Source organism: Anopheles bellator, chromosome 2, assembly GCF_943735745.2.
Source record: "Anopheles bellator chromosome 2, idAnoBellAS_SP24_06.2, whole genome shotgun sequence".
In the NCBI taxonomy this organism is placed as follows: domain Eukaryota; kingdom Metazoa; phylum Arthropoda; class Insecta; order Diptera; family Culicidae; genus Anopheles; species Anopheles bellator.
In genome coordinates, this window is record NC_071286.1 from 27,024,082 (window position 1) to 27,051,991 (window position 27,910).

A 27,910-nucleotide genomic window follows, 5' to 3' on the forward strand; every position below is an offset into this window, starting at 1 on the left:
TTTTGACAGTGTTCGTTATTCCTCCATTTTAATTCGTGTGCTTTTCGATTTCATTACAGAAATTCGTCTTCAATGTTGCCCTCGAGAAACGCCCAGCCCGACAGCACACGCCATGAGGCAGGTTCTTCGCAGCGCGGATTGAGAATCCTCTGCTCCGGACCGCGATAGGTTTAAGGATTTCACAGGGGGGCACGTCACGAGAAGCCCAGCATCCGCAAGGTTCTACGAACCGCACCGTGATAGGAGTAGCTCCACTTTTCGGTGGTCCACCCCCGGCGTTACCCGTTGCTTTCTGTTTACCCACAAACCAAGGGCGGCACGCGAAGTACAGCACAGATCAAAGATGTCACATCGAATGTCGCCAAAGACGCGGGTCGTGTTCAAGTTTATCTTCGGCCTCGGCATCTGGTCCTTCCTGGTGCTGGGCTTCTTCAAGCTGAACGGCGACCCGGTGATGCAGCACCAGTTCCAGCAGACGCCCATCAACGGCCGGTTGCTGCTGAATAAGGACAACCGATGGACCGGAAATGAGGCCACGTCCACCACCACCGATCGCTACCTGTCACCGGCGGCCATGGCGGGCGCAATGGCGGGCGTCGACGAGGTGCTCGTCGACAATCGTGCCGGTAAGTTTCGAGATACCGAGAAGCAGTCCAGCGATGGACTCGACGGTGGCTCCCGTGGCACGATGGCCGATGATTAGCATTCTTCGGCCGCAGTGGACAGAGTGGCAATAAAATGCGAAACTTTACCACACCCCATTACGACGCCGGTGGAGCTGCATGACAACGATCGGCAACTCTCGATGCCGGGGAAACCTGGGAACCAGGTCTGGGCAGCACCCAGGCCTTCCAGAAGAACCTCTCCGATGACGAATATGTGCGGCGGGACGGAAAGTACTCATCCTTGAGCCATGCAGTGCTCCCCAGCCGGGGGAACCCCTTTCGGTGCCTCTCAAACATTCCAATCGCAACTCTCCTCCGAGAATCAATAAGACAGGGGATCGAGACCCGAGGGGTTGCCGGGCAGCCAAAGGTTCATTAAGTCTTGCCACTGTAAAACACAGGCCATTTTAAATACTTTACGTCCCCTGCGTGTAATGCTGCGCCATTTGTGCGAGGCAAGCGGTGTCTAGGTTCGGAGTCGTCGTAAAACGATCGTCCGGTGAACGGAAATCTTTTTATGGCATTTACGGCACCGTGTTTCACGGCAGGCCGAGCAAATGGACGGCGTCCGTGCCACGGGACGCGGGGTGTATGCTCGTTTAATGCTTTCGGAGCATCAAATTACCTACATTAGAGGCCCCCGGGGGTACGTACGGTTACTGTTCCTGCGGCCAATTAGAGCGCGATCCCGTCAAATTGTTGGTGTTTATTAGTCGCGTCGCATTCTTGTGTAATTTATCGCCCCGGGTACTGCACTTCTCTGCGGATGCTCCGAAGTCCGCAGTCTACGATAGAAAAATGTAATTATACTTTGAGCTGTGATAAGCGATGTCTTTTAGTTTCCTGTGGCTACGCCCGGCCATCATGAGATCATCCAAGAACGCTGGAGCCGGCCTCGGGCCAAATGGACGTGTTGTCCCGGTACAAGGCAAGAACATTCGTTTTATGTTCCGACAGGACAATTTACATACCAGTAACTAAACATTGGGAAACTATCGGCCCAACCCAGCCAGGCTCGGGGCAACAGCAATATTTACCCAGCTGCCGCTGTCGAGTGTCTTGCCGACAAATGTTTCCCGCAAGAGTTTTGGGGGGAGGCTTCAAACGAGAGACTTTGGTTTAACAGCAGCCAATCCTTTGTCCTTCCCGCCCCGTGTGGGGGACACAGAAACTCCGAAGGTTCGACCGATCGACCCCATCGATTATCGACAATGTACCGAACAAAATGAACCGACACCAGGGACGACGAGTCGTAAAGCGGGCGGAACAGAGCCGGGCTATGACATTATTTACATACCCCCGAACCAAGGGAGGACTTGCCGCTGAAGGCACTCCGGCCAAGCTTAACTGGACGGAATCGATCGTAAATTTTTAATGACCCTCCCGGTGACACATTTCGGGCTGAGATTGTTCCTTGCGCCCGCCCCACCATCCAAACAAAATCTGTCATCCGACCCTGTGCGTAAACAGAGTTCGAGAGAAAATTCATGGCCATTCGAAGAATTTTGGGGGAATAATTAAATCGTCAACCGTGGGGCGATGTGGGGACGGGTCTTTTTCTGGCCACGTCCCCAGCGCTAATCCCTTGAACGGCTTTCGGTGGGATCGTTTGTTGTTCGTAAAACTCACCCCATAAGAAAAAACGATTCCCACTTCAGCCATTTCCGGTGGTGCATCTCATTGGCCCTCATAAGCGCCCACAATCACACCCAACCGATCATACCGCGATCGTACGTGAATGTTTTATTTGGCGTAATAAATCGTTCGGCGATTGGGTGTTTGGTGTAATAAAAATTCCCGTTGCGGGTGTTCTCCGTCCCCCCGGGTATACACATCCATCGCGCCCGGATTAAATCCGGATCCGAACGGCCTCCGAAACGGAAGAACCGGCAAACGAAGGACCACTGGCGGTGGCGTAGACGACGACGGTACAGTAAATCCTTAACGTAAGCCGTCATTAGGGCCGGGAGAGCCGCGAGACACACTTTGGTGATTTGGTGTTAGTTGTCGTGGTGACGGATTGACCTCAAAAAACCATCCAGTTCTTCAGCCCAGCCGATGGCGTGTACTACTTGGCGATGGGATAATTATTCACTGGTGTTGCTGTGTCCGGCTGTCCGACGACTCTAAATTCCGCATACTAACAAGCCCATCGATCGGAATTTGGTGCGAGTCAATAAAATGGAAATCTATGCCCCACCCCGAGAGCTGCCTGGGAGAGTCCGACGGGTCGATGAGAAATGGGCACAAAGACTCCCGGAGACAGGGGAGATAAATTACCGCGACCTCTGAAACGTCTTTCCGTGGCCGGGCTGGGACACACACCGACACGTGAAGCTGTGCTGCCGTGGGCCTCGAATGTGTCCTCCCAGGCACCGGACACACATCCATGTCACATGGCGCACAGCGCGGTACGGTCCTCCAGCTGACCCAGCGTGCCCTCACGGCCCATCGGAATGCGCAGTGCAACTCGACCAACTCGTCCATCAACCGGGCCCCCCGGTGAACCTCCGTGGCACTCGATTTTTGCCCATTTTTGTTCACCAATCCGCGCCACCAGGAGCGTGTGGCGTCGTCGTCATCATGGGCCGTGTGTTTCATCTATTGATTTATCGCAGCTTTGCTTTGGAGCCCTCGGTGGCTATCCGCGCGGGCGCCGAGACCGGGATTTAGATCGACTAACTGTACTTGGCGATGGCGCAGAAACGGAGCTGGGACCCTCGGGCCCAACACTGGACCGAATCGCGAGCTTGCGCGCGCACGCATTCGGTCGATTATGTCCAATTCCTCCCCAACTGACCTGGTGGCGGTGGTGCCCTTTTTCGGGACACGGCGAAGCATCGAGGTCGACGCGCGCGCAGGTTGGACCGAATTTCGTTGCCGCCTTGGCGGCGGCGGCAGAAAACCGGAATGAGGTTATCGCGCTACGCCCACCGACCACGTGACCGAGCGGGAGCGATTTAAGCGCCGTGTCCCGGAGATGCTGAGGCACAACCACCACCACCACCACCACGGACACGCTCGTCCCAAATTTGGTTCCACGCGCTGTAACCCGATCTGGGCCACGGTGGACCACGACTAGCCGCTAGTGAGTGAGTGAGTAGTGAGTGGCCCACACGAAGCCACGGTTCGAAACAATAATCGGCGAAGACCTTGCGAACCAAATTGGCCATGGCGGTTATCGGTGGAAGCGCGAGGCAGATGATGCTACACGGCGAGCCCTACGGCCAATTAGCCACGGTAGCTAATATTCGCCCCAATCCTCGGCGCTCGGGCTAATGGAGGTGACCGATAAAATATCTGCCATGCAGACTTCTTCTCCCGCCTAACGGGAACCCCCCTTGGCTTGGAAGTCTTGGTAATTTCTCGCTCGAACGCCGGTGGACCGGTGTTGTAGCATCGGACTCGTGGACTCATGGACTCGGTCTCAGTGCATTCTGGGGCCACGCTGCCGCGAAGCGACCGATAAAGGGAGTGCAGAATTCGAGGAAATTTGCATTTTAAATTTGTGTCCGCCTGCTGACCACCTTCCCGGGCGCGGGTTGTTTTGTTTTCGAAAACGGGGCGGCGTACGTTGAATATTCGGATTAGCTAATGAGAGCGGGGTTTTTGTGTCCCCCGACCAACAACTCACTGACCGATTCGTTCCGTAGCATACCGTAAGCGGTGACCTAACTGTGAACCTACTGCGAACGGAATTAGGACGCAGATCGTAAAGATCGAGGTCCGAGAGTGTTTCCCGGGTCGCTACGGTTAACCGCTGCTCGCGACCGTTTCCGAGAACGGAAATGGTGTGTAGAAAATCCCAGGCCGGCTTGAGATGCGCCACGAAATTAGTGCGCACTCGCGTACTCAATGTTTCGTACGGACAGGGGGTTTTATAGGCCCGTCTAGCAGATCTGGCAATCCATCAACGGCTGTAAACGTCGCTAATGATGGTTGTTGTTTGCACACTTAGGCCGCGTATTGCGCACCATCGCGGCCCAACGGAAGTCCAGACTTCCGCCACGCGCGAATCAACACATCTCTCAAGTCAAGATTCGGATTACGGTGGCAGCGTAAACACCGGGTTTGTTGGTCCAGTGTCCGTCGTCAGGCACTCAGGGGGAACTTCCGTACTCGACCCAAGGTGGAGTCTGTTTCCAGTCAAGCCCGTCCCGGCACAATTGACCCAAAACAACACGTTCGGCCGGGGTTTGTGATCAATAAAAAGCAATCCCAGAAATGGCGATGGTGAGCAAAATTTTACACGCTTCACACGATCATGATAGCGAGAAGTGCTACAAGTGATCTTCAATTTTTGCCATTGTTCCGTTAGTTACTGCTTAGTTCGGGGCTTCACGAAATGGGTCGAAATCTTTTTGCCAGAATCTTGTCAGTAGTGCCCGTCTCTAAAGCTATGATTCTCCGTTATCTTTCTTTCTCTTCCCGTCCACAGTAATTGACGACGAGCAGCTGGTGCGGGACGTCGAGTCGCGGTTACCGTCGCTTCCGATCGCGTACTGGAGCAAGCACAAGAACGCGGTGCAGAAGAAGGCAACGTGTGCCCGGTACCCGTCGATCTTCGAGCTCGAGTTCAACAACATCTACTGGCAGACGCTGCGAAGTACGAACGGGACGTTCCAGCTGTTCGGGGCGTACTACGACATCCGGAAGCGATCGCGAATCGGTCCGGCCGTACGCATCCTGGGCATGATTGATCGGATCGAGCCGCGGGTGCGTACGTTCTGCCAGCTGTGGTTCGATGGCCAGAAGGAACCGTTCATCGTGAAGACGTTCGAGTACAAGTACATCTGGTTCAACAAGTGGGGCAACTACAAGCAGGGCATCTACCAGCCGTATCTGATCGCCTGCCAGATTCCGAAGCCGTTCCGGGGGCTTGTGCCCGCCTCGGTGTCGCTCGTTGAGAAACAGTGCGATACGGCCACGAACAATCTGCGCGTCCTGTACAACCGGCCGCTGGACGACGAGAAGAAGGGGTTCGCGGTGTGCGTGAAGGGACTCGACTTTCTGTACGATGATCTGTCGGTGCGACTGGTCGAGTGGATCGAGCTGCTCGGCATTCTCGGGGCGGATAAGGTGTTCTTCTACGAGCTCCAGGTGCACCCGAACATCTCGAAGGTACTGCGGTACTACGAGGAGCAGGGCCGGGTGCAAGTGACGCCACTGACGCTACCGGGCGGTCAACCGAACGTGGCCGGCTTTCAGCATCTGTTTCTGTCGAAGAAGACGACGCACAAGCGGCAGAACGAGCTCATCCCGTACAACGACTGTCTGTACAAGAACATGTACAAGTACAACTTTATCGCGCTGCTCGACATCGACGAGGTGATCATGCCGAAGCTGGAGGAGGACCGCACCTGGCACGACCTGATGGAGCGCGTGGTGGCGAAGGGCATGAAGCTACGGAACGACACGTACCCGAGCTACAACGTGCGCAACGTGTACTTCTTCGATCGCGACCAGCACGAGCACGAATGGGCGAAGGACACGCCCCGGTACATGCACATGCTGCAGCACGTGACGCGGGCGAAGAACTACACCAAACCGAACCAGTACGTCAAGTGCTTCCATAACCCGGAGCGCGTCCTCACGCTGCACAACCACTTCCCGATCGCGTGCCTCGGCGGCACCTGCCACTCGTACCCGATCAGCACGGACGATGCGCACCTGCAGCACTACCGGGCGGACTGCGTGCGGACGCTGAAGAAGAGCTGCGAGGAGTTCAAGGAGAACCAGGTGCGGGACACCACGATCTGGAAGTACCGGGACGAGCTGATCCAGCGGACCCGCCGGACGCTCGACGTGCTCGGGTTCTTCAAGTCGTCGTCCGGCGGCCCGTCCGGCTCGCTGCTGCGCGGTGGCAAGGACTCGCTCTACAAGCGGTGACTGATGGCCCGCGTCCGCAGTCTCTTTGGTCTCTAGTGCTACGAGGAGCTGTAAGCGAGCGAGTAGCAGGCGCAGGAAGCGGCAGTCATAGCTTCCTTTTTTCGCATGCCGCGTCTCCACGGGCGACGGGCTACTTGCCTCTACTGTTACTACTCTATTACCACTTCTACTACTTCCGCGACTACTACTAAGTGCTAAGTAGGCGATAGGCGAAGAACGCAACGGGGAGGGGGGTTTAACCGGGCGATGGGTAGAGAATATTATGATCCAATTCATGTTACAAGCTTCGTTGTCGCGATCGCGAGTCTACGACTACATGATCGCGGAGCTTCGTTCCTCCTCCTCGGGGTATTGCATTAACACAGCATCTATTTAACAAGCGAGCGAGCGTGCGAGGCCGGCAGCGAGGGACAACGTGTCCAACGGGCGATGGTTCTAAACCGGCTGCTCGCCAACCCTGCGATCGATCGCGGATGTATAGATGATAGGATTTGTGATAGTTACACTTTGTGTTTGTTTCTTCTTGCTCTCGATCGCGACGCGTGTCCTGTGTGCGAATGTGTGTGTGTGTGCGTGGAAGGAAGCTTGTAAAGATGTGGCGTTCGCAAGAGCGGCTTTCGTGCAATATTTGCCTCCCCCCCCACAAAACAAACCCTTTCATGTGCCTTTCAGTTCAGTGTAACCGAAACTGCCGAAGCCGTTGCGCTCTCGCTGTGGAGGTATTCCTCAAGGATCCTGCCAAAAACCAAGGGACAAGATTTCCTCCGTGGACGCGGGGTTAGCTATGGATTTCAATTCGCGGAGCGGTCCCGCCAACCACACCCGGAACCCGTAAGCAGCGTCTATTGCTTTGCCTGCCTGGGGGACTCTCATTCATTTCATTTGTCGAAGCTCTTTGATTGAAGCACACATACGCACACCCTTTCGCTAGCGCAAACAAGCCACAACAACCCGAGGCGGAAAACGGGGAAAATGAATAACACGCCGTGTTGTGTTTGTGGCCGCCGGGAGAGCTCAAGTCGACTCTCATCTTGAGACACTGTATAAATAATTTAAAAAGCCCGCGGTTGAGCAGCTCGAGCGCGAAAAGACACATAAAACGTTTAGAGTGTAAAAGAAAGGCGGTGAAAGATGCCCAAATGGGCCGCAAAATACCCACACAGAGAGAGAGAGAGAAGAGTGTGTGGATGATCTACCGGGTTCTAGCTAGGAATTTTGTTAATTCAATCACCGAGGTACTCTATAAATATTTGTATATATTAAAGACTGAACACTGTGTAATCGAATCGAGCGAGCGAGAGAGAAAGGATAGGACGGAAGCTGCCACAACGAGGAGGGCAGCTTTTCACACCCCGCCCGATCCGCACGTGAGTCATGAGTGTGTAACGATCGTATCGGAGGTGTAGTGTTTTGTTATTTATTTGTGCGTGATGCGATCGAAAAGCTTTGGGAAATTCTCATGAAGCGCGCCTCCTTCCGGGTCCGCCGGGACATTGGACGTCAACTGATCAATTCAACTGATCGCGCCAACAGTGCGATTAACACATCACAGAGTATCGGGCGTGAGACAAGTGGATCCATTTATGTTGCAAACTACTTAAAAGATTTCCTACTAGTTGTTGCTAAGCGAAAGTGAACAATCTCCCAAGGATGCACCGAAGAGAGAGCGAGAAACTCTCGAATCCACTCGAAACCCATCGGCGAGCTTATAAAATGCGAAACGCACTGCGGACATAAAATGTAATGAAAACTTTATAAACACAACACACCCCACACGGCGGGGTTGACCATTGAATCCGCGTCGGAACCGTGTTAGCTGCCGTTGCGTCGTTGAGGGCGCGCGCCCTTAACGAAGCGGCCAACAGCGGCCCGATCGATCGACCGATCGATGATAAGCCTAAAGCATATCGACTAGAACAATTTGAATGCATTGCAGAGCAGAACTTTATGTACTTGGCACAGAACAGGTAACAAAACAGGTTAGGGACTAGGACCGAGAAGCGAATGGGCGCCCCCGTGGCGCCGTGGATGCTGTTGTAGCGCAGTGTGTGATCGATCGAATCGGTGGATCGCGCAGAAGTCGAGCGCGAGAATAAATTACAAACAATCGAAAGAGGAGTCCCGTTTTTTTTGTGTGACCAATAGAAAACGTGAGAACAAAGAGTGCAGTTGATTTCGGACCCAGCGTCCTGCGAAAAAAAGGAAACGACCGCAACGACACCCCAAATGCGAGCGAATAGAATCGAAATATCTTTACCCCGTGCGTTGTACAACATTCAAATACATTACAAAATACTCATTTCACTGCACCGTCCCCGGCGATAAACCTTTAAAACTATTTCCAACACGAACCGCGGACCTTCCCAGTCGTCGCCTGTCTCTTGCTATCTGTTCGTAAACCCTAAAACTAACACTAAAAATATAGTTAAACGCAGTTAACGACAGCTATATGAAGCGATGTATGGTTTTAGGCCACAACTATTCCCTCGCGCCACAGCAAATTCGTTGTCTTCCCCAGTCTGCGAAGGGGACGCTTCATGTTCGTTGGGAACCTTTGTTTTGTTTTGTTTTTAGTCTTATCACAGTCTATCAAAATCTCCACCGGTAGTGCCGTATCGGGCTATCGGGCAGCGTTTTCCCGGTTGATAAAGTTTTAAAAATCGAATGTTTCGGTGCTCGAGTTCGAGCAGCGCTCCATCAGCATCAGGACCTGCACGGTCGGGGTCGATCGTTTCCGGCCACCGATCGTCGCGGTAACCGACCCGCCGCCGGAAGGGCCACCGCCGACGAATGGAAGGAATCGGGAACCGCCACCAGGATGGCTCTGACCGGGGCACGGATCGAGCACGACGAGGGCCGTCATTTCGAGCGCTCGGATGTCCCGCTCTTCGCGTTCCTGCTCGATGCTGGTGATGATCGTCGTCGGGGACGACGGGAGCGACGGTAACCGCAGTCCACCGGCGCCGTGCGACTGTTTCTGGTGGTAATTGTTGCTGTGCGGAAGGAAGCAATGCCGGTGGTGCCGGTGATCCGTGGACGACACTTCCGCACCGTCGGACGACGGTCGGTGTCGCCCGCGCCGGCTTCCGCCATCACCGGCCACCGTCCCACCGTTGTACATCTGCTATTTGAACTCGTACACCTTGGTGTTGGACGATAAGCGTTCCTACGGAGAGTGAATGGATGGGGAGCGTTAAGGTGCTGGCCAAAGGACATACTTTTGGGGGGATTTCACTACCCTTCGCTGCATCATCCGCTTGCTGCCGTTGTGTGTGAACTGTGCCATGCTGTTTCTGTCGAGAGGAAAAGTGAACGAAAGGGTCAACCCGGAGCGTGACAGGAAAATGAAGCTTTCGCCTTAGATGCCATCTATCCGGGTGCCTCGTCGGGTCGCACGGAATCGATCGACTAGCGACGGGTGCCTGATTGATGTTTTCCGCGAAAAGTGCCACCTTTCATGGGCCGTACCTTGAAACAGTCGAACTTCACCTTTTCGAGGGGCCTTTGGGCTTAATTTTGTTGAAAGAATGTTTTTTCTATTCGAATTTCACTACCATCAACTCAATTTACGATCTTTTTCGTTGCTTGTTGTTTGGGGCGGGAATTAAGGTTAAACTTTTTTGGGGAAGGAAAACTCTCTGACGAACCGCTCATAATGAAGTTTGGGTAATTAATGAGATTTAGTGTTCCGTTTTCATGTTTTCATGAAGATAGAAGAAACAGGCCCGATGAAATCCTTTGAAGGGCTCGCTGCTATCCATTTCCATCCGTCCGTCCATTGCCGGAAGCGGCAGACGGGGAGCAGACCAGAAAATCAAGGGGCGTAGGAGCAGGACGTTAAAAAGGATTAACTGTGTCCGTCGGGCGTGTCTGCATTCTCCGTACGGCCGAATACTTAAAACCCCCGAACGCAGCATCATCCAATATGCATTGTTGGACGGCTGGGAAAAAAATCCCCCAAAGGTACACAGGTACAGTTCCCCGAATTCATTTCTGTGTGGCAGTAATGATCTCATTTCGTGGATTTTCCATTCACCGCAGACCACCGCCATTCTGCGGAAATCGTGTACAAATTGATCGCGCTCACTAAATCATTTAATGCCACGCAGCCACGTCTATCACGCATACTCAAGGAAAATCATTCGATCCCCGGATGGCACGGCCAGTCGGGTGGTGGAGGGAATATAAATCGGCCCTGTCTTCGCCCCGGTTTTTTTTTACCTTACCGGTTGGAGTTCGACCAGTCATTAAAACATCATTAGCCACCGGACGGGATTTCGGGATGGAGAGAGAGAGAGAGAGAGACAGTGATAGAGAGAGAGTGTTGCCACGGAGAGGTGTGGTAATAATTTTCCTTTCGTTTAACAATGAGATCCTTTCATGCTTCTGGCCGCAATACGTGGGTAGGATCACCTTTTCGGTATCACCCGGGATTGAGCGGAATTTATTCGGAAGAAAGTTCTCGTTCTGTGGCCAAAACTAGGAGACTATCGTTCGTTTGCCACTGCAGGATTGCCAGGATTCGCGCTCATCGGCACTGTGGGGAATTTATGTAGGATACGCGGGTTTATTTCATATTTGGTTTTAGGAAGAATCTACGGACTTTGGGAAATGAAATCAATTTAAACAAAAAAAATGCAAAAATCGTTGCGAGAGCGAAGACACCCACCAAACACCGTTCATCGACACTAGCCGAGACACTCACCTGGAATCGATCGCCGAATCGTAACCGTTTTGCTCGGGATGAGCGCCACACGGTAGCGTGTAGCAGAAGCGCGCGAGCTGGGAACAATTTTCCGCGTTACTTTTTGATCTGCTCGACTTGTACTTTTACCGCTCGACTCACCTGTTGCTTGAATTGGGCCGTCGTCAGTGTATAGAGCACCGGATTGAGGGCGGAATTGACCGGAAGCACCAGCACCGCCAGCCACGCGTACAGTGATGGCGAAATTTCGTAACCTGTGCGACGAAAAAGAGGACACAAAACAGGGGATTAAGATTGATTTGTCTGTAAAAATCGATTGAAAATGTAAATTGAAGATCGCTTGCCCCGCTTTCATTGGATAATTTTCTCATCGTTTCCCATCGTGGGTTGATAAATGACTGTCCCCGGGTGGCGTCATGCGCCCCGAAGCGGAAAACTTATACCCCCTTCTGCCGTCACAATACGTCGGCGTCATGCTGCGTCAAGGGAAGCACCAAACGTCACTCAAACCTATTGATGTATGGCACCGGCGAGGGCGAGGCGTCCCGTCGTCCCGTCGGGTGACATATTATTAATCAAAAAATAATCCTTCTCGCGAACATAAATTCGGTACAAATTCGATGCTCCGGCGGCCGCGCGTTCATTATGTGGCACGAGAGAAAGGCGTACCGGGTTGCATCTTCCCGCGAAGTGTATCATCTAAACGTGATGAAGGTTGTGGTTCCTGGCTGGCCACTTCTGGGACTGATGTTTGCTCCATTAATCATTCCGCCATTTTTTCACTGTCCGCGCACCATTTAAAGCGAGAGGCGTCAATACGCGAGACCAGACCGGGCCACGAAGCAGAGCAGACCGAGGATCCGTGTTTGTTTATCTAAAAGCTCAGCACCAAATTACGCAGACTATTGGCGACAATATTCATTATTACTTCCCGGGTGCACATTAAATATTCCGGCCTCCGGGTGGAACAACAAAATCATATTCGGGAACCCATAAAGCCCGGTGTTTGTTGCCCGTCCCTCGAAAACGAAAGCGAATGCAGCCCGCGAGCGGATGTCGAACGAAGCGAACGGAATGGGAAAATCGAAAAGGAGCGAAAGCGGACTGCTCGTAAAAACGGTGGACCCTCCGGATAGCGTCCACTTTGGCCAGCCGCCAAAATATGTCACCGAAAAACGTGACATATCATGTTTTGCGCGAAACGAGATGCCAAAAACGGGGCCAGCGTTAGGCGGCGGCCACCCCTTCGGAAGCAACCCGAACTCGTGTGACGTCAAAACAGTCAACTACACGCCATCGACACCGCCGCGAAACTACAACTAGTTCCGGTCGACTTGCTCCTGCTTGCTTCCTGTTTCAGCGGCCGCAGCGGTGTAACGCGATCAATGGCCGACCAGGCGCCTCCATCGGTAGGATAGCCAAGCAAACTGTCGTGTAAAAATAGGCAATAGGGAGCCTGCAAAGTCGCGTCTCTCGACGCGACCGCCACAGCTACACGTTAATGGGAGTAATGCCATTTTATTTATGGTTCAGTTCGTCCCCGCGCGTTCGAGCGACCGAGGTCCGGCACGGTTAGGGTTCATGTTCAGCATCGCTGCAACCGAATAAGGCGAACCCGGTGGATCGGTGGACCAGGAGTCTTCGGAGCAGAGGGGAGAATATTTCGGGTTGATAATAATACAGATTGCTCGGCCCAGTGTTTCGAGCGAGAAGAAATATGAGCCGCGCACCGCCGACGGAGCCGATTTTCCGGTAAGCATGACAAAGTGCTCCGAGACCATTGGAAGACCAAATTTATGCCACTTTCATAGTAATTTCCCAAATTTGATCAATCGGTCTTCAAACTGAATGGGACTTTCCACTTAAATGTGATGGTGTAAAATGCCGTTTACAGAGGGAGAAAACTATTCGTTCCCCTCAAATCAGGACTGAGGTCGGGAACTAAGACTGGTGCTGCAGCATGATGCTCGATGGTTTTATGGTTTTGTGCCAACCGGAAACAGCGAAGAACTAGCATGATTCGAACCCATCAGTCAATAATGAGGAACCGCGCCAACTTGCTAATGTTTGCAGGATCTACTCAGAGTTCCAAAAGTCCTCAGGCACTCTGCCTTTTCCCTGAACAATTTGGACTGTACTTTGTGTCGTTCTGAGTTAGTTTTCGGTCATTTAGTTCCAAGAGAGGAGCGTGAAGGATCGGAAATTACCAGAACCACTTCAAATCACTCGATCGCTGTAATATTCATTAGAGCAATTCCAAGTAAAACCACATCCGCGGCCCATTTAAATGCAATCTGCTTGCACAATTGGGTGCCTGATGCCAGCGGGGGCTCCAGGAGTTGCACCGCCTGTAACCACAACCATCGCTCGTTGTTGTGCGATTGAATTGGTTTTCCGCTAACAGTCCGCCTTCGTGTTACGCGATGGCGTTACGTTTGCCCGGTCGTGGTTCGGCGAATTTCCGGCTCAATTGCAACGGAACCAATTAAATGTCACTTCGTCAGCATCCCTTAAAAGGTGTCTTCCGCCCGATGAAACACCCCGTTTCGTGCTCTGCATCGATCCGGCAGGGAACCGATTGTATCGATCAGTTTTTTGGGCAACGGTATTCGGCCGGAAGCTGTGGTCCTGCATTGGCAAGAATCAATTATACAACAACGCATTGAGAGGATCTTAACAATTTCCGTTACTTTCGGTGCATTCATATTAAGTGGTTCTCATTATATAAAAGGTTTTTAAGGATATTTTGGCTGACAAACGCGGAACGGTGACAGACAACGCGTTTGGTTAAAACCAAAACCCCCCACTTAAATGAATTAAATAAGTTTACTAACAAAAACCTAGTGACATCTCAAAGGCACTGCAAGCAAAACATAGGTTCCGCCATCGAAGCCGGATGGCCAATGTTTTCCTTGCGAAAGTAATTAAACTTCACCGCGCCACAAACTGCGATACAAAAATTCACGCAACGAAGCGACACAAAAATTGGTAAAAATTGTGTCCAATTTTCACCACCAAACGCCGGTAACGGACTTGCTGGCCCTTCCGATTGGATTGGACATGCTGGCCCTTCGGGGCGTCGCGCTTCTAGGAGTCAACTTTCGCTAGCTAGATTAAATTGTTCGCCAGGCGCGAAAATTGCAAGAAGCGCGGACAAGAAGCAACAGCAGAAACCCGAGGAACTATGTCCGCGAAATCCCAATCCACCGCATCAGACGACAAAATGAATTAAATCTGTCTACGCTCCGGTGTGATGGTGGATGTGTTTCAAACGGAGCCACCGGAAGCGGCTTAAGCGAAAGATGCCCATTTTTGCCGAATCGCGCATTCTGGGCCACTTGCTTTTTTGGATACAAACTTATTTTTCGTTCCTTTCCAATTCTGTTGGACACCAGTTTTCCCGCTTTTTCCCCCCTCGGAGCACGTGGCGAGAAGGATAAAAATGAGTTTTCCATTGCCGAAATTCGAGCCGACAGGTTGGTGGGGCGACAGTTCCGGATCTGCGGAGTAATTTACCCACACGCGCCGGCTTTGGCAGCTGATACGCGGCTGAGCTGCGCTAATTGGCTTTTGGCCGAAGCTTTCGTTTCGCGCCCACAGCATTCGAAGAACCGGAAGCCTGTTGAAGAGAATTTAATCAATTACTTTAAGTATTAGGCTCGACCCCGTGTCGCGCCCCGTATCTTCAATGTGGGATAAAAATTTCGAATTTCTTTCGGGGACATACTTTGAGCAAACTTCCCCACGGGATATAGAAGGTAATACAACATCCATCACACATAGTGGACAGTTTTTGATTTTCGAGAAACGCTACCGTGTTTAATAGGCATGGCAAATGGACAGATGCCGACGGAGCTACTTCCACCCAATAAGAAGCTTAAAAAGTTGTTCGATACCACTTCGATCGAACGCCCATCCGGGTGTGAGCCATCCTTCAAACAGGCCACCAAACTCCACGGGACTTTGTTTTCCGACAAGCTTTGTTACAGAAATCGAGCCCACAAAATCAGATTTCCGGGGCGGAAACACGGGAACATCGAGCTGGCCAAAATAATCCTATTATCGATTGGTCCATCGGGGGATGCATCGCATACCGCCGAGCACGACCACGACCCAACTTTGCATTGAATGTTGATAACAAATCTGGCTCGCAAAGCAGCCAAGCATTGGCCCAGTGATGAGTTCCGTGAATAGGTAATCAGCATTAATTCATGCACAACTCACGCCCCACAATCGACGGTCAAACAACGGAGCGCTTACTGGTCTTGCCGACCGGAACAAATGAGTCCGGAATTTGGCTGCTTCTGCCACTTACCTGCCAGGGCTACCAGCTTCACTACAATCACCGGCATCCAGCAAACGCAATCGGTCGCAACGATGATGGCGAATCTGTGGGGGTTACGATGAACGGACCCGTCGTTAGATATTCCGGCAGGCTGAACTGCAGATCCGACGCTCTTACCTCCTGGCGACGACCTTCTCCCGGCAGTTGAGCGTGTTGCGTGTTTCGTTCCGCGACACACGGATCGCCTGCAGCATCCGCAGGTAGGAGATGCCGATGAACAGCAGCGAGAACGTGTTGACCAGGATGAACAGTCCGGCCGAGTACTCCCAGCCCATGGCGTACGGATCGTGGATGTGGATCGACAGGCACACGCCGTTGCTGCCGTAAAAGTGAGCCCCGAAGTACTCGGTGGCGGACAGGGGTGCGACCGCGGCCCCGGTCGCTACGCCCCACAGGAGCACCAGCCGCAGGATGACACGCGTTTTGCTGCTCGGCCGCTGGTAGAGTGGCCTCGTGACGGACACCAGCCGATCCCAGGTAACCAGCGTCAGCAGCAGCGTCGACGACTGGCAGCTCAGGGTGTTCAGGAACCCGCTGACGGCGCAGATGGTCCCATTGCGCCACTCCTCCTCGTGCGTCAGGTATTCGCCTCTGCCGAAAGAAAATGGAGAATATAAAATTTCGTACTTTCGAGAACACGAACAACTAATCAGGACTCTCTCTCTCTTCCAGCGCTACCTGAAGATGATGTCAGCGGTTGCTATGATCGCCAGGTACACTCCCATCAGCAGATCGCTGGCCGCTAGATGGCGCAGGTAGAGCGAGTGTTCCGCGTGCGCTTGGCTGCTCCGCGACCCAACCACATAGCGCCCGAACAGGACCAGCATGTTGCCGATGATGCCGACGGCCGCCATGATCCAGACGCTGGCGTTTGCGCGCGGGTGCGAGGATGACACAAATGTGATTCCTTATTAAAGGCTACAATAATTCGACATAAATTAAAGTGAGGCGCTCGTGAACGGATGGCATGGAAAAAGGGGCACGAGCGGCGTCGGAGCCTAGAGGCCTAGAACTTCAACCGGCTCAGCATCTTCCGGAGTGCAGGAAGCGGTGCCACCCGAAAGAAGACGGCGAGCGTTTGAGCGTTGCGATGACGAAGTGTCTCCACAGGGTGGTAGATAATTAAAATTTTAATTAAACCACTCCTGGCACGGAGCCACCATGGAGACGCCCCGCTTAGGTTGGTAGACCCCAGAGGCAGAGCACTCTTTTCCTAACCGGAACCCACTTTTGGGCAATGACTAGTTTTGGGCCGTCACTAGGCCTCCTTGGAAATGGCGTAAAATTTTCCGCACGCACGTAATCGAAATCGTTGCCAAATGAATCGGAACCCACTCGGGCAGAAGCCTTGTGCGGGGGCAAACACACTATATACTTAGGTGATTATGGCAGTGGCTTTGGTATCGAACCTCGCTCGCAGGACCGGATTGTCGAGCAGATGCCGGTTGCTGCTGATGCCGTCCCCCTTCGGCTCACAGACACGCACGTGCAGGGCCGTCTTGCAGTGATGGAATTCGGTGAAATGTCTGCGAAAATCGAATGAAAGGTGAATCCACCGGTTCCTGGGCTGTTTCCCCCCTGGTTACGTACATGTAGTGCAGGTTCGTAAGATTATCCAGCACCCGCCGATCGATACGGTCGAATTTGTTTCCTTGTAGGTTGCTGTGGGGTGAGAAGCGAAAAATGGGCCCACCGATTGTTCCTGCCGAGCCGACCGGCGAAACCGATACTCACAGTGTTGCCAGCTTGCTAACGCCGCAGAAAGCATCCAGCTCGAAATGTGTAATTTTATTGCTATTTAAAAATCTGTCCAACACATGAAAAGAGACACACACACACAGCGAAAACACAAGAGAAAACATTTTTTGAGCATGGAAAGGAAGTGAAAGCCTCCCTCGGAGATTACCTACAATCCTACTAAATTCGTTAGGTTGCCGAACGTGTCGTTTCGGATCACGGCAAGTTGATTCTCCGATAGGTAGCTGCGGCAGAGAGAGAGGGGAAAGGGAGCCGTCAGGATTATCAGGAGTATCGACGATGACGAGGACGTCACGCAGTGCGGAGTTAAACGGAACCGACACAATTAATTTAGTCGACTCTGGACCGGGGTGCGGTTTTCGGGAGCAGCCACACGGGGGGCTTAAACCGATACTCACAGGTGCTCGAGCGACGGCAGGTTTAAGGCGCTCACTTCGACGGCGTCAATTTGATTCTTCGCCAGCGACAGCGTCTGCAGCGTCACCAGCTGCGGTATCATGCCCTGGTCCAGCTTACGGAGCCGATTGTTGTTCAGATACCTGCAACGAGCAAGCAAGAGCAAGGCCGTAAGCGGAGCCCTCAAGGAAGGCCGGCTGTTAAGCTCGCTAAACCTACAGGATCCTCAGGTTCGTCAGCGGCACCAGCACCTCCTCGGTCAGCGAATCGATCAGGTTGTCTTTTAAATCTCTGCGAAAATAAATCAGCCATAGAATAGAGGAGCGCCATTTAGCGCAAATAAAGGTTGCAACGGAAAGCGGAATCGCATCCAGCATCTTACAGTTCCTCCAGAAAGTCCAGGTTCAAAAAGTTGCGCGCACTCAATCGGTTGATCCGGTTGCCGCTGAGAACACTGTACACAGGAGAGGGAAAACGATCGATCATATTAGCGCGTGGGTCCCCCCTTCTGGATTATTCATTGCCGACCGGTCGACTTACAGTATCCGCAGCACCGTGCCGGACGGGAAGAACACTTCCGGCAGTGTCGTCAGCCCGTTCTGGTCAAGATGGCTGTAAAAGACGAGACAAATCGTTACCATGCCATTAACGCTCGAACTCCAAAGTCGCACCAGTGGGAGTGTGGAAATAAAACTGGCCACAGATAAATGGGGCTTTTAGTGGCCGGCATGAGTTTTATGCTTTGTACCGAACCGGCCAAATGCAACGTGGTTCGGCGAGTGAAACGCAATGCTGCAATAACTTCTCCTCGGAACGATCTAAATTTCTCATAGCCCGCGAGTAGGAAACAACAGAACCGGAACCGTGCCGGACACAACCTGACGCACCCGCCGGATCGAGTACGATCCGGAGAAGCGTTAGCGTGCTGTTGCTGCTAGTGAAAGTCACCGCAGGAAGAAATATTGCCAAAATCCCACCTTCGCTCCAGGGCGCTCGCCGTTGGGTCATAAAGTAGCACAATTTATGAGCCACCGTCTATTGCCTATGCGCAATGGTTTTTATTGTGCTGTTCGATACCATTCCGTTTGCCACGCTACCGGAAAACAAACGTTACGTTGGACCGGCGGCCTGTTAGTCCAGATAGTTCAGGCTAATCAACCCGATATCCCGGGATCGCTACCGAACGCTAGGGCCATTGATTGAGGCAAAAAATAATGCTGGAAACTTCCTCCAGGCATTTTGTTTACTTTTGTGGCTCTTTACTATCAGTAATTGTTTAGCCGGAAGTGTTTGAATTTTTAACGCATATGGTTGGAACCGTGAAGCAAATCCCAAAGCAACACAATGGAAAACAATATGGTTGCCAAATTTCAATTATCTGCCAGTCCACTAGTCAGTTCACGGTGTCTTACTCTCTGCCATCGCCGGGCACTTGAGTAAGCTTTGGGGGGTAAGTCCGAACAACGAGCGAGCGATCCATACTTACAGGGCGTCAATGCTGTTAGTTTGTCTGGCCGGTTCTATCCGCTCGATTGAACAGTGCCTCAGGACTCTAATCCATCCGCCAACGGCCCGCGGAAATGCGTCATCGAAACATAGATAGAAAGAGCGAGAGAGAAAGAGAGATGAAAAGAGCCCAACAATGGAAACAACTGAAGAATAATTCAACGACCGTCGAACGAAATCAAGTGAGCCGGAACGAATGGGAAGCTCTGATGCTCTGCGTCTCACCGCCGTCGGGACTTTAATTAAGATCTGCTCGGTGTCGACCGACGACCGACCGACAGACAGCAGCAAAACACATTTCTGTGCCGGTTTTCTGTCTGCTTCTCTGGCCTGCCGAACGTGTCGTTAATCGGGTGTGGTCACGCCGCTGCCCGAGGGGCTCGCCGTGCGCAAACAGACAGTAATTGTACGTGATGTAATTTTTAACATAATTGCCGGCGGGCCAACCCGACTGGATCGGTCGGTCGCGAACGGTTGCATTCTCCGAAGGATCCGAATCCGGGGATGGATGAAATTGATTTTAGATTGACGGGATGAGTGCATCCAGCCAGGCTTCCGAGGATTGAAGGATGAAATTCTATTCCGAATGTTCCTTCCCTTTGCTACGCCTCTGTCAGTAACGTCGATCCACAACAATGGAGCCGTCGAGCGAAGCGAACAATATTTCGCGGGATGTCGGCGGGACACGTTGACGTATAGCAATCACAGTAAGCGGTGGTAGACCGGTTTCGATTCAATCGAAAAAAGTAGAGCATAATAGAGCAAAAGTTTCCCGGGCACACAGTAGGCCGTCGCAGGGGGCCGCATCCACAACACGAATTCACTTACAGCGTGCTGAGCTTCAGGAAGCGCTGGAACACGTTCATGTTTAGCTCGGAGAACAGATTTCCCGTCAGGTCGCTGAAACGAAAGATCGAACGAAAAGTGAAACGAAAGGTTTTGTGGGGAACTTTTCCGACTGAACGCCCTGCCATTTGCACCTGAGCAAAGCCCATCAGCCACAGCCCTCATCTGGCTCCGCTTATCTTTCATAGGCTGGGCCTCGATTTGATACTTTTTGAGGTGCCGAAAAGTTGATTAGCCGATGGCGGGCGGCTGAGCAGAGCAGGGTTTACTTACAGCAGAGTGACATTGTCTGGCGCTAGGGACGGTGGCAGCGCCGTAAGGCCCTTGTTATCACACAGCACATCCGTTCCGCGACATTTGCAAGTATTGTTGGCATCGTTCCAGGCTGTCGGGGTGAAATCGGTGTGAAAAGTAAGTGATCCGTGCCATCCGTGGAACTGGGAGAGCTCCCTTCCGTGCTTACCGCAGTCCGTGTAGGGCAGCTGATCGTTGATGGCGGCCGGCCGTTTGCGGAAATAATGGTCATAATAATTCCTACCCACGTCGTCCTCTAGCCAGCCACCGTAAACAGGACATGAATCAGTGCTCATTTTATTTTTTCGGAAATCAAATTTCGTTTTTCTTATATTTTTTACAAAACAGCAGACGAAAACCACTCACCACATTCGAGCTCGTCGGATCCATCGTCACAGTCCGGAAGGCCGTTGCAGTTTTTGCTCTGCTCGATACACTGCAGCGTGCTGTTGCACCGGAAGTATCCGTCCTCGCAGCGAAAGAACCCGACATCGGCGTTCGATGACGGTGGCGGCGGTGGCTGCGGTGGTGAAACGGCAGCTGCATCCACGTTGGCTGCCTTACGTTGCGTCGTGACAGGTTGCTCCAAACTTCCTCCGTACTCCGCCTCCGGTAGAACCAGATCGCGGTGCTCCAGTCCGCGTGCTGAAGAGAAGAAAGATGATCGCAAGAAATTGAATCAGCAATGGCACGGGAGCACCTTTTGGGTGAGTGTTTATTTATGTATTTACATTTGTATGAAAGCCAGCATTGGCTGCTGGCGACACGCGCGATGGGTGGTGCTGGGTGAAGGCAACTCTCCCGGCAACAACGGCTTCGAAGGAACACATAACCGCAATCCAGCCGGCAATGCCATTTTCCACTGTCATTTCGATTTGGTTTATACGACTTCTGAACGCGAAATCGTGGCCAGTAATGAAGTCTTTGCCGGTACCCCAATGCATTGTGGTGGCTATTTCCGCTTCATTATCTCGTTACTGTTCCAGCTACCACTTTCCAGTGCTATTATTTATTTGCAGCTCCCCGATGCTGCACCGGCAAACGGCTTTGTTTTGAAAAACCCAAATCTATTTACAAACGATATCGAAGCAATAGTCACCCTCCCGCCAGTCAGGGCAAAAAGTAGATTGGCAGAATGATATTCCACCAAAAACCGCACTATTTTGTTCGCTCGAAATCATCGTTTATTTTTACGCCAAAAAACAAACACTTTTTCCTTCGTTCCGATGGCGTCCATGCCGGCGGAAGTGGCCAGAAAAACGTTCTCGCCCGGTCGGTGTGATAGGAAACATATTTTGGTGATTCACTGATTTCATTTCAACAATGGTATGACCCAAAGTGTGTGACCCTTCGAATATTGGGTTTTCTTTTCAATGTCCCGCATAACTCAACTTCACTGCTAAACAATAAACCCACTAAAGGCATTAGGCAAACAAAGTTCATTAGCCATCGGTCGAAGTAGTCCAAAGATTCAAAAATGATATGCCAATCAATTTCTTGAATCAAACCTCAGCTGATTAGCGGTTGATGATGCCATCTGTCAAAATCATTTATTGCAGACGTCAATGTTAATTTATTTATCCTTTTTGGAATCTCACGTAAGTGTTTTGTGTCCGCTGTGCGAATGGCACCGCTTTTCTCTAAATTATCCGACCGAAAACCACAACATTTCAAAAGGGAAGTCAAGCAGGATTAGCACCCGAAACGCAGCCGGATTAGGGAGAAGAAGTATCTCCTTGTGGCGCTGTTTATGTCTAGCTCTGTTGCTCTGTTGCTCTGTTGTGATTCGTCGTCATCATCCGTGTGTGGGGACAATTACAAGTAAGTAATCGTATAAATCTGCTCGAGATTGAGTCTAATTTTGCCAAATTCTATTCTTTTTTATTCCATTATCCATGACGCGTGTCCTAACATTTAATTAACTTACTGGACTAGCCGAGCGGAACACAAACGCAATGTTGCGTCAAGACGAAAGTCGACATCTCTAATGATTCGTTCGCGTGTGAAAAGACGAACACTCGTGCAAATGAGCGGCTAGGCTAAATACTTTAATTAACTTCAGTGAATTAGGTTCTCGAAACGCGTTCGTTCTAGTGACCCATTTACCGAAGCGTTTAACCAAACCCCATCAAGTTCCTTGGTTTCTTCTTACCGGCCTGGATGATACGGTAAGTGATCGTCCATCAAGCGTCGTCCAATCTAATGATGGTTGAGACCGAAACCTCAGAGTGGCACTTTACGTTTATCCTGTAATCCGTTTGAAAACGAACGCAACAAGCCCTTGGCAGCCACCGGAAATGGGTCAATAATTTCTCGTTACGCTTCCGGTTGGCAGGGCGAACTTTAACATCCCATTTTCCAGCTGTTGGCCGACAGCCGCGCCGAGTAGTTTAACGGCCATTGCACGACTCCGTTGGGCATAACCGCCCCCGGGAACAGAGAGAACATGAGATGAATATTATGAGGTTTTATGCAAACCTGCCTATTCCCTACGGTGAAGGGCATGATTTTAGTGCAAGGACACTTCACATTTCCTCCACTTTGCTGCACTTAATCATTCCGGCGAATGATGTCCTCTGGCTCGTAACATTTCCTGAACCCTGACCAGGTCGAGGCTTGTCGAGCACCGTCCTCGATCGTATCATCGTACCGACGACCAGCTGGCCGGGCAGCGGTCACTATTCGGTGCACTATTCCTTCACGGTCTTGCTTCGTTCCAGGGTCGCTTCGACCGCGCTATGGCCACCACCATTTTACTACCGGCGAACAGAGCAGAGGCCTGGACCCTTGGACGTTTATCAGCCAATTGCCAACGCCTTATCTGTAGCTCATCCATTTGCGGTTTAAAGTTTGAAAACCGTAGCCTTCGGTATCGGTTACGTTCCAGTGGCCAGCCAGCTGTAACAGGCCTACAGAAGCTGGCATGAAACTCGACAAAAGTGAAGCCTCGGTCAGACACCGGCCACTGGTGTTCCGTGTGGCAAAATCAAAAGAAGAAGAATTACGTTTTTCCTGTGCCACAGCTCAAAGAGACGACTCAAATAGGGGAACAACTTAATGTGGAGCCAATATATCAGAATATCCGGCTTGTGGATGAGGCTCATCCGGGGTTGCCTCGTCAGCGACAAAACTTTCGAACGAGTAAAGCACAACAGACGGAAGCGGCATTTTTTGTCACAAAACTCAATGCACGATTCTAGACATCCTGTCAGAGACAGCAAAACTTATTCTTGGCGTATCAGACCGGGTTAAGAGAGGTTTCCGTAAACACACAGCCTGGAATCAGCCTGAAACTTCCCGCTCTGGCTCTGGCTCTGGCTCTGGAAGGATATTTGGTTTCGAAAACCCAACCACCAAGTCCACTCGCACTATCATCTAATTTATGGTCGAACGCAATCGCAAGGACCCTATGCGTCGTTTAATTGCAACCGCCCTCGGGCCTCAGGACACGCTGATAGCCCGGCTGGACCGCCTCGACCGGTATTTTGGTCGAGCGTAATTACTCTCATAAAACGCCATCCGCCGGCTCATCGGCGGTGGCGGCACTTTTTGTATTCAATTTTGGCAGCACGGACACGGACAAACTCATTCCGTGAGCGGTCCGGGGAGTCCGTACGAAAAGTTTCAGCAATTAAAAAAGAAGGTTCTCCAAATGATACATTATGTTGTGCGATAATTAAACAGTTAATCAAGGAAGGACAAGGAGGTTTTTGGCAAAGCCATGAACTCTGTAAGTACCCACAACGTTTGACCATAAGTCACCGGACAGGGAGTAGGAAATTAAGTGCACATCATTTAACGCTCGTTGGGACAGTTGGTTACAGGACCGTTACATACACCCTTTAGACTCACCAAAATGGAGCCTCTAAAGCTGTAATCCTCTCGGTTCATGCACCATTCTATCCGATAATTGTACGATTCGTTTCGCTAATCCATAACCATCGGGGCCAGGTTTCGCACCTAGTACTGAAATGATTTATGAGCCAACCGCCCCAAGTTTATACTAACTAACAATGATGCGTTTTGTACCCCGTTTCCTTCAGTCTGGCCAACGATGGAGCTAATGTTGGCGCACTTCGCTTCCCGTGGACGATGCATACGTAGCGGTGCAAAAAAGTCATAAATATGTAAACTACCCGAGGCACCGGCGATACCCGAACGGAGCGATGTGGAATGTAATTGAAATGTAAAGGCTGAGATCCGGCACGCTTTGCCGACGTGCCGACGGCTTCGGGTAAGTCAGTCTACGACGACGGGAAAACATTGGCGCTAACAGACATAAATGTCGTTGCCCGACTAAGAAGAAGGATTAGGATCTTCATCTGCCAAAGGGCCAGACCGTTCGCGCCTGTGTAATGTCGATCCTCTCGGCACGTCGTCTCCGTGGGCGATTCGATTCCAACTCTGCTTCATCTTTCAGACCACCGCCTGCGTGACGTTCGTGACTGTTGGAGGGGGTCCTTCGGTTGCAATGCCTTCGGTGAGACAATCTGCATTTTAGTGACCGTGGTCAAGGACGGTGTCATGGCTGAAACAATTGAACCGGCGGTGGCACAGGACCCACAGTGCTACGCGTGTTTCAGATTACTAGGCGTCAAACAGAAAAAAGGAACCTAGCTCTGCATCCTCATGCTATCGTTCCGTAGTAAATGGCAACTGAATGGTCACGCAGCCCAGCCACTGAACTGGCCAACATACGTAACGTAAGCAATTCAATGTCTGTGGCTAGTTTGTTCCTTCTTTCCCGTTTCGCTAAAATTACTGAACTGTAAATTACGCTGCCCTCGTCTGGTAGTTAATTAAATGCTGTGGCCAATGTAGACAACCCGCAGGTTCATGGTTCGCGTTGGTTAATGCCCGTTCAGTGCAACCTGTTGGTCGGTCCCGACGGGACAAATGGCCAAATTGCTGCGATAAGATCATCCAATTTCTTTCATCCGTTTCACGGCGCGGCGACGGGGCTTGTGGGCCCATTTCTCTCTGCCGGTCACCGATAATAATGGTAATAACTTCAGCGAGTCCCGTTCAGGATCCGCCTTCCGCTCGTTGGGGACACATTTTTCATTCCCCATTACAACCACAGGCTGGTGGTCGCAACATGGTACGGTTCCCGATGAGCCATGATCGGTTGGTTCGATTATGCCAGTAAATATTTACATCGATTAAGGTATCATCGCGTGGAAAACTTTCGACGTTCATTTTCTTAACCGATATGCCGGCGAGCCGCCAGTTTCGGTGCAGACGTAGGGCAAATGATAAATTACCCCCAAAGTGTTGCGTTTTTTCGTACCCGGAAAATGGTGCAGTCGGCCCATGCCAGGTGCGGACAGCCTTCATCATCATTTCGGTTCGATCCGGTTCGTCGGAATGCAAGGCTAACCTCGAATCGACTTCCAACCGTTATGCTGGGTCAGTGGTGCTTCGGAGGCCAGTTCCCCGCCAGCGAATTGTTTATCGCTTGTTGACGTTTACAGCGGAAAACTAATAATTCCAACCCGTTTCCACGGGTGCCCCCAAGGTGCCATTCTGTTTGTTTTGCTTAGTCCTTTTTTTCAACATTTTTAAACCTTTTAGCCGAATGCAAACAAACGCCCGGCTGACTTCTAATCTATTCTTTTGACCGCCACAATCTAACGGAGAACTGTCCCAGCGTTTCCAGGGCGTTCCACAGATCGACAGTGGGGAAATTCTCAGATCGTTATTCAATATCCTAAACAAATAATTACCAGGCACAGGGCTGGACCGGGCTAAATTAATGGAAATTGTCGGATCGGAGCTACCGAGAACCGATTGTGGGTTGGAGCATCAATCCGGTAAATCAGTCGGTAAACGGTGCGCTAATAATAACTTTAGGAGTAGATTGAGCAGAAAAAGGGCATCAAGTGGGAGATAACTGAACAAATTTCATGCATGGCATGGGAATGGGAACGACAATTTAATAGTGCTACGTAAATACCACATTCGAGGGATTGTTTTTCCAACTGACCGGTTTAATGGAGGTCCCGTCACTTGCGATTGATAGATTTCCCTTTTATTGGATGTGACATGGGTTTTTGGTTGGGCCATGATTGAGTTGTTCCTTTGGATGGGTACGAGAAAAAAAGGAACACTAAATAGACCTTCAAAATGATGGTGCACGGGAGTGACGTTGGTTTTATCCTGTATGCTTAGCCAAGTCATGGCCACGCTTTTTTTCCACCGTGCCGCGGCCACGGTGCGAAACTGGACTCAAAACTCGCTCTCTCGTCGCGACCGTCGCCGGGCGGGACAAAAGTAGCTTGACGGTGGTTGATGGAACGCAAATTATGTTTGCTGCCCGCAAACATAGTCATGTTAATCAACCGGCCGACGGGCCGATCGACCGGCGAGTCTTCACCCCGGCGGCCGACGGATGATTGCGCGTGGCGCATTGAACATGGAATTCAAGGTCCCTCGGCTACTTGCGGGCCCGTGGCCGGTATCTTATATTTCTTTCCACTCGTTTTTTTTTTTTTTACTTTGCCTCTTTGTGACATTATTGATTGTCAACAAACAAAGGTATCGGTCGTTGTTTTAATGGAATACGCCGCGATGACGTGGCCCAGCGAACCCAGCGGGGTTCAGGGTTTTCGGTCAGGCCCGTCCAAATTGCGTGCACCGCCCTCGAACTTGGCCTTGTGATCTCATCGGAGCGCCTTGTTTAACCGTGCCTCCCTTTTGATTCGCTTTGCTGGTTCTCTTAGCCTCTTTTACGGCCTTACAAACAACTCCACGAAACCCCAACCGACCGCAACCTGCAACGTGCATTGTAGAGGTTGCACATGAGTTTGGGTTGCAGTTCTCCGCCCCGCAGTTTTCGGTTGGCAAAACAAAACTTTTCTATTGTTTTAACCACCGTCAGCCACCGGGCCACGCAGTTCCAGCGTTTGCGCTTCCGTGGCGCTCATAAAGTAGCATTTGTTTATGACTTTTCTTTTGCCTGCCTTGTTTGTGGTCGCTCACAGAAAGCTTGCGCGCAATTTGTACTATTTCCCGCGACCGGAAATGCGCATTCCGGGCCACAGCCGAACGCCAGCCTTTTTGGGCCAGCCGTTTGACGTCAACTTCACGCCGGCTTATCTTCAATCATCGCGCAGAAACTATCGTATCTTTTCTTCTTCGTCTTCCGGTCGAGTGAGCCCGGGAATTCTGGGTAGACTCGTTTTTAGTAGCATAGATACATGACTTACCGTGGCGTACAACGAACGATGACACGAACAGCAGCCCAACGATTAACTCCATCGGCGTCGCAGACGGTCTCTTCATCTTTCTGCGGGAGCTTGTGGCGAGTGAAAGCGAATCACTGGCAGGACACCGGGCACGGGAGGGCCGTAAGAAAACACGAACGGAGAGACCGGATCTCTTCGGGGGTCAACACGGGGTCTACGTTTCAATTCTTCCGAACCGACTGAAGCGGAAAATCGTTCACATCCCATCCAATGACACACTCGAAAGGCTTAATTACGTTGGTTACTTTGCGGGTGAGGA

General features: G+C 51.5%; 2 protein-coding genes across 2 annotated transcripts; one reads left to right on the top strand and one right to left on the bottom strand.

Annotated features, from left to right (window-relative positions):
* Positions 1 to 343: 343 nt before the first annotated feature.
* On the top strand, positions 344 to 6,554 carry LOC131211111 (uncharacterized). The gene is made up of 2 exons (XM_058204465.1): positions 344 to 626; positions 5,104 to 6,554. The coding sequence occupies exons 1-2, from the start codon at positions 344 to 346 to the stop codon at positions 6,552 to 6,554; spliced, it is 1,734 nt and encodes a 577-aa protein (XP_058060448.1).
* Positions 6,555 to 9,678: 3,124 nt separating this feature from the next.
* On the bottom strand, positions 9,679 to 27,688 carry LOC131207278 (relaxin receptor 2-like). The gene is made up of 21 exons (XM_058199889.1): positions 27,613 to 27,688; positions 20,771 to 21,049; positions 20,574 to 20,660; positions 20,384 to 20,495; positions 20,093 to 20,164; positions 19,245 to 19,310; positions 18,299 to 18,370; positions 18,141 to 18,212; positions 17,978 to 18,049; positions 17,761 to 17,901; positions 17,515 to 17,586; positions 17,339 to 17,410; positions 17,195 to 17,266; positions 17,014 to 17,130; positions 16,283 to 16,468; positions 15,722 to 16,195; positions 15,575 to 15,648; positions 11,401 to 11,513; positions 11,260 to 11,336; positions 9,793 to 9,847; positions 9,679 to 9,720 (listed from the first exon to the last, which is right to left on the bottom strand). The coding sequence occupies exons 1-21, from the start codon at positions 27,686 to 27,688 to the stop codon at positions 9,679 to 9,681; spliced, it is 2,403 nt and encodes an 800-aa protein (XP_058055872.1).
* Between the last annotated feature and the right edge of the window lie 222 nt (positions 27,689 to 27,910).

Bases quoted from the DNA above. Each gene is read 5' to 3' on its own strand.
- LOC131207278 (XM_058199889.1), bottom strand. From the start codon at position 27,688: ATGAAGAGACCGTCTGCGACGCCGATGGAGTTAATCGTTGGGCTGCTG. The intron at 20,496-20,573 runs GTAAGCACGGAA...TCACCCCGACAG, and splicing joins GCTGCCCTACACGGACTGCG to CCTGGAACGATGCCAACAAT. The intron at 18,050-18,140 runs GTAAGATGCTGG...TTATTTTCGCAG, and splicing joins CTGGACTTTCTGGAGGAACT to AGATTTAAAAGACAACCTGA.
- LOC131211111 (XM_058204465.1), top strand. From the start codon at position 344: ATGTCACATCGAATGTCGCCAAAGACGCGGGTCGTGTTCAAGTTTATC. The intron at 627-5,103 runs GTAAGTTTCGAG...TCCCGTCCACAG, and splicing joins GCTCGTCGACAATCGTGCCG to TAATTGACGACGAGCAGCTG.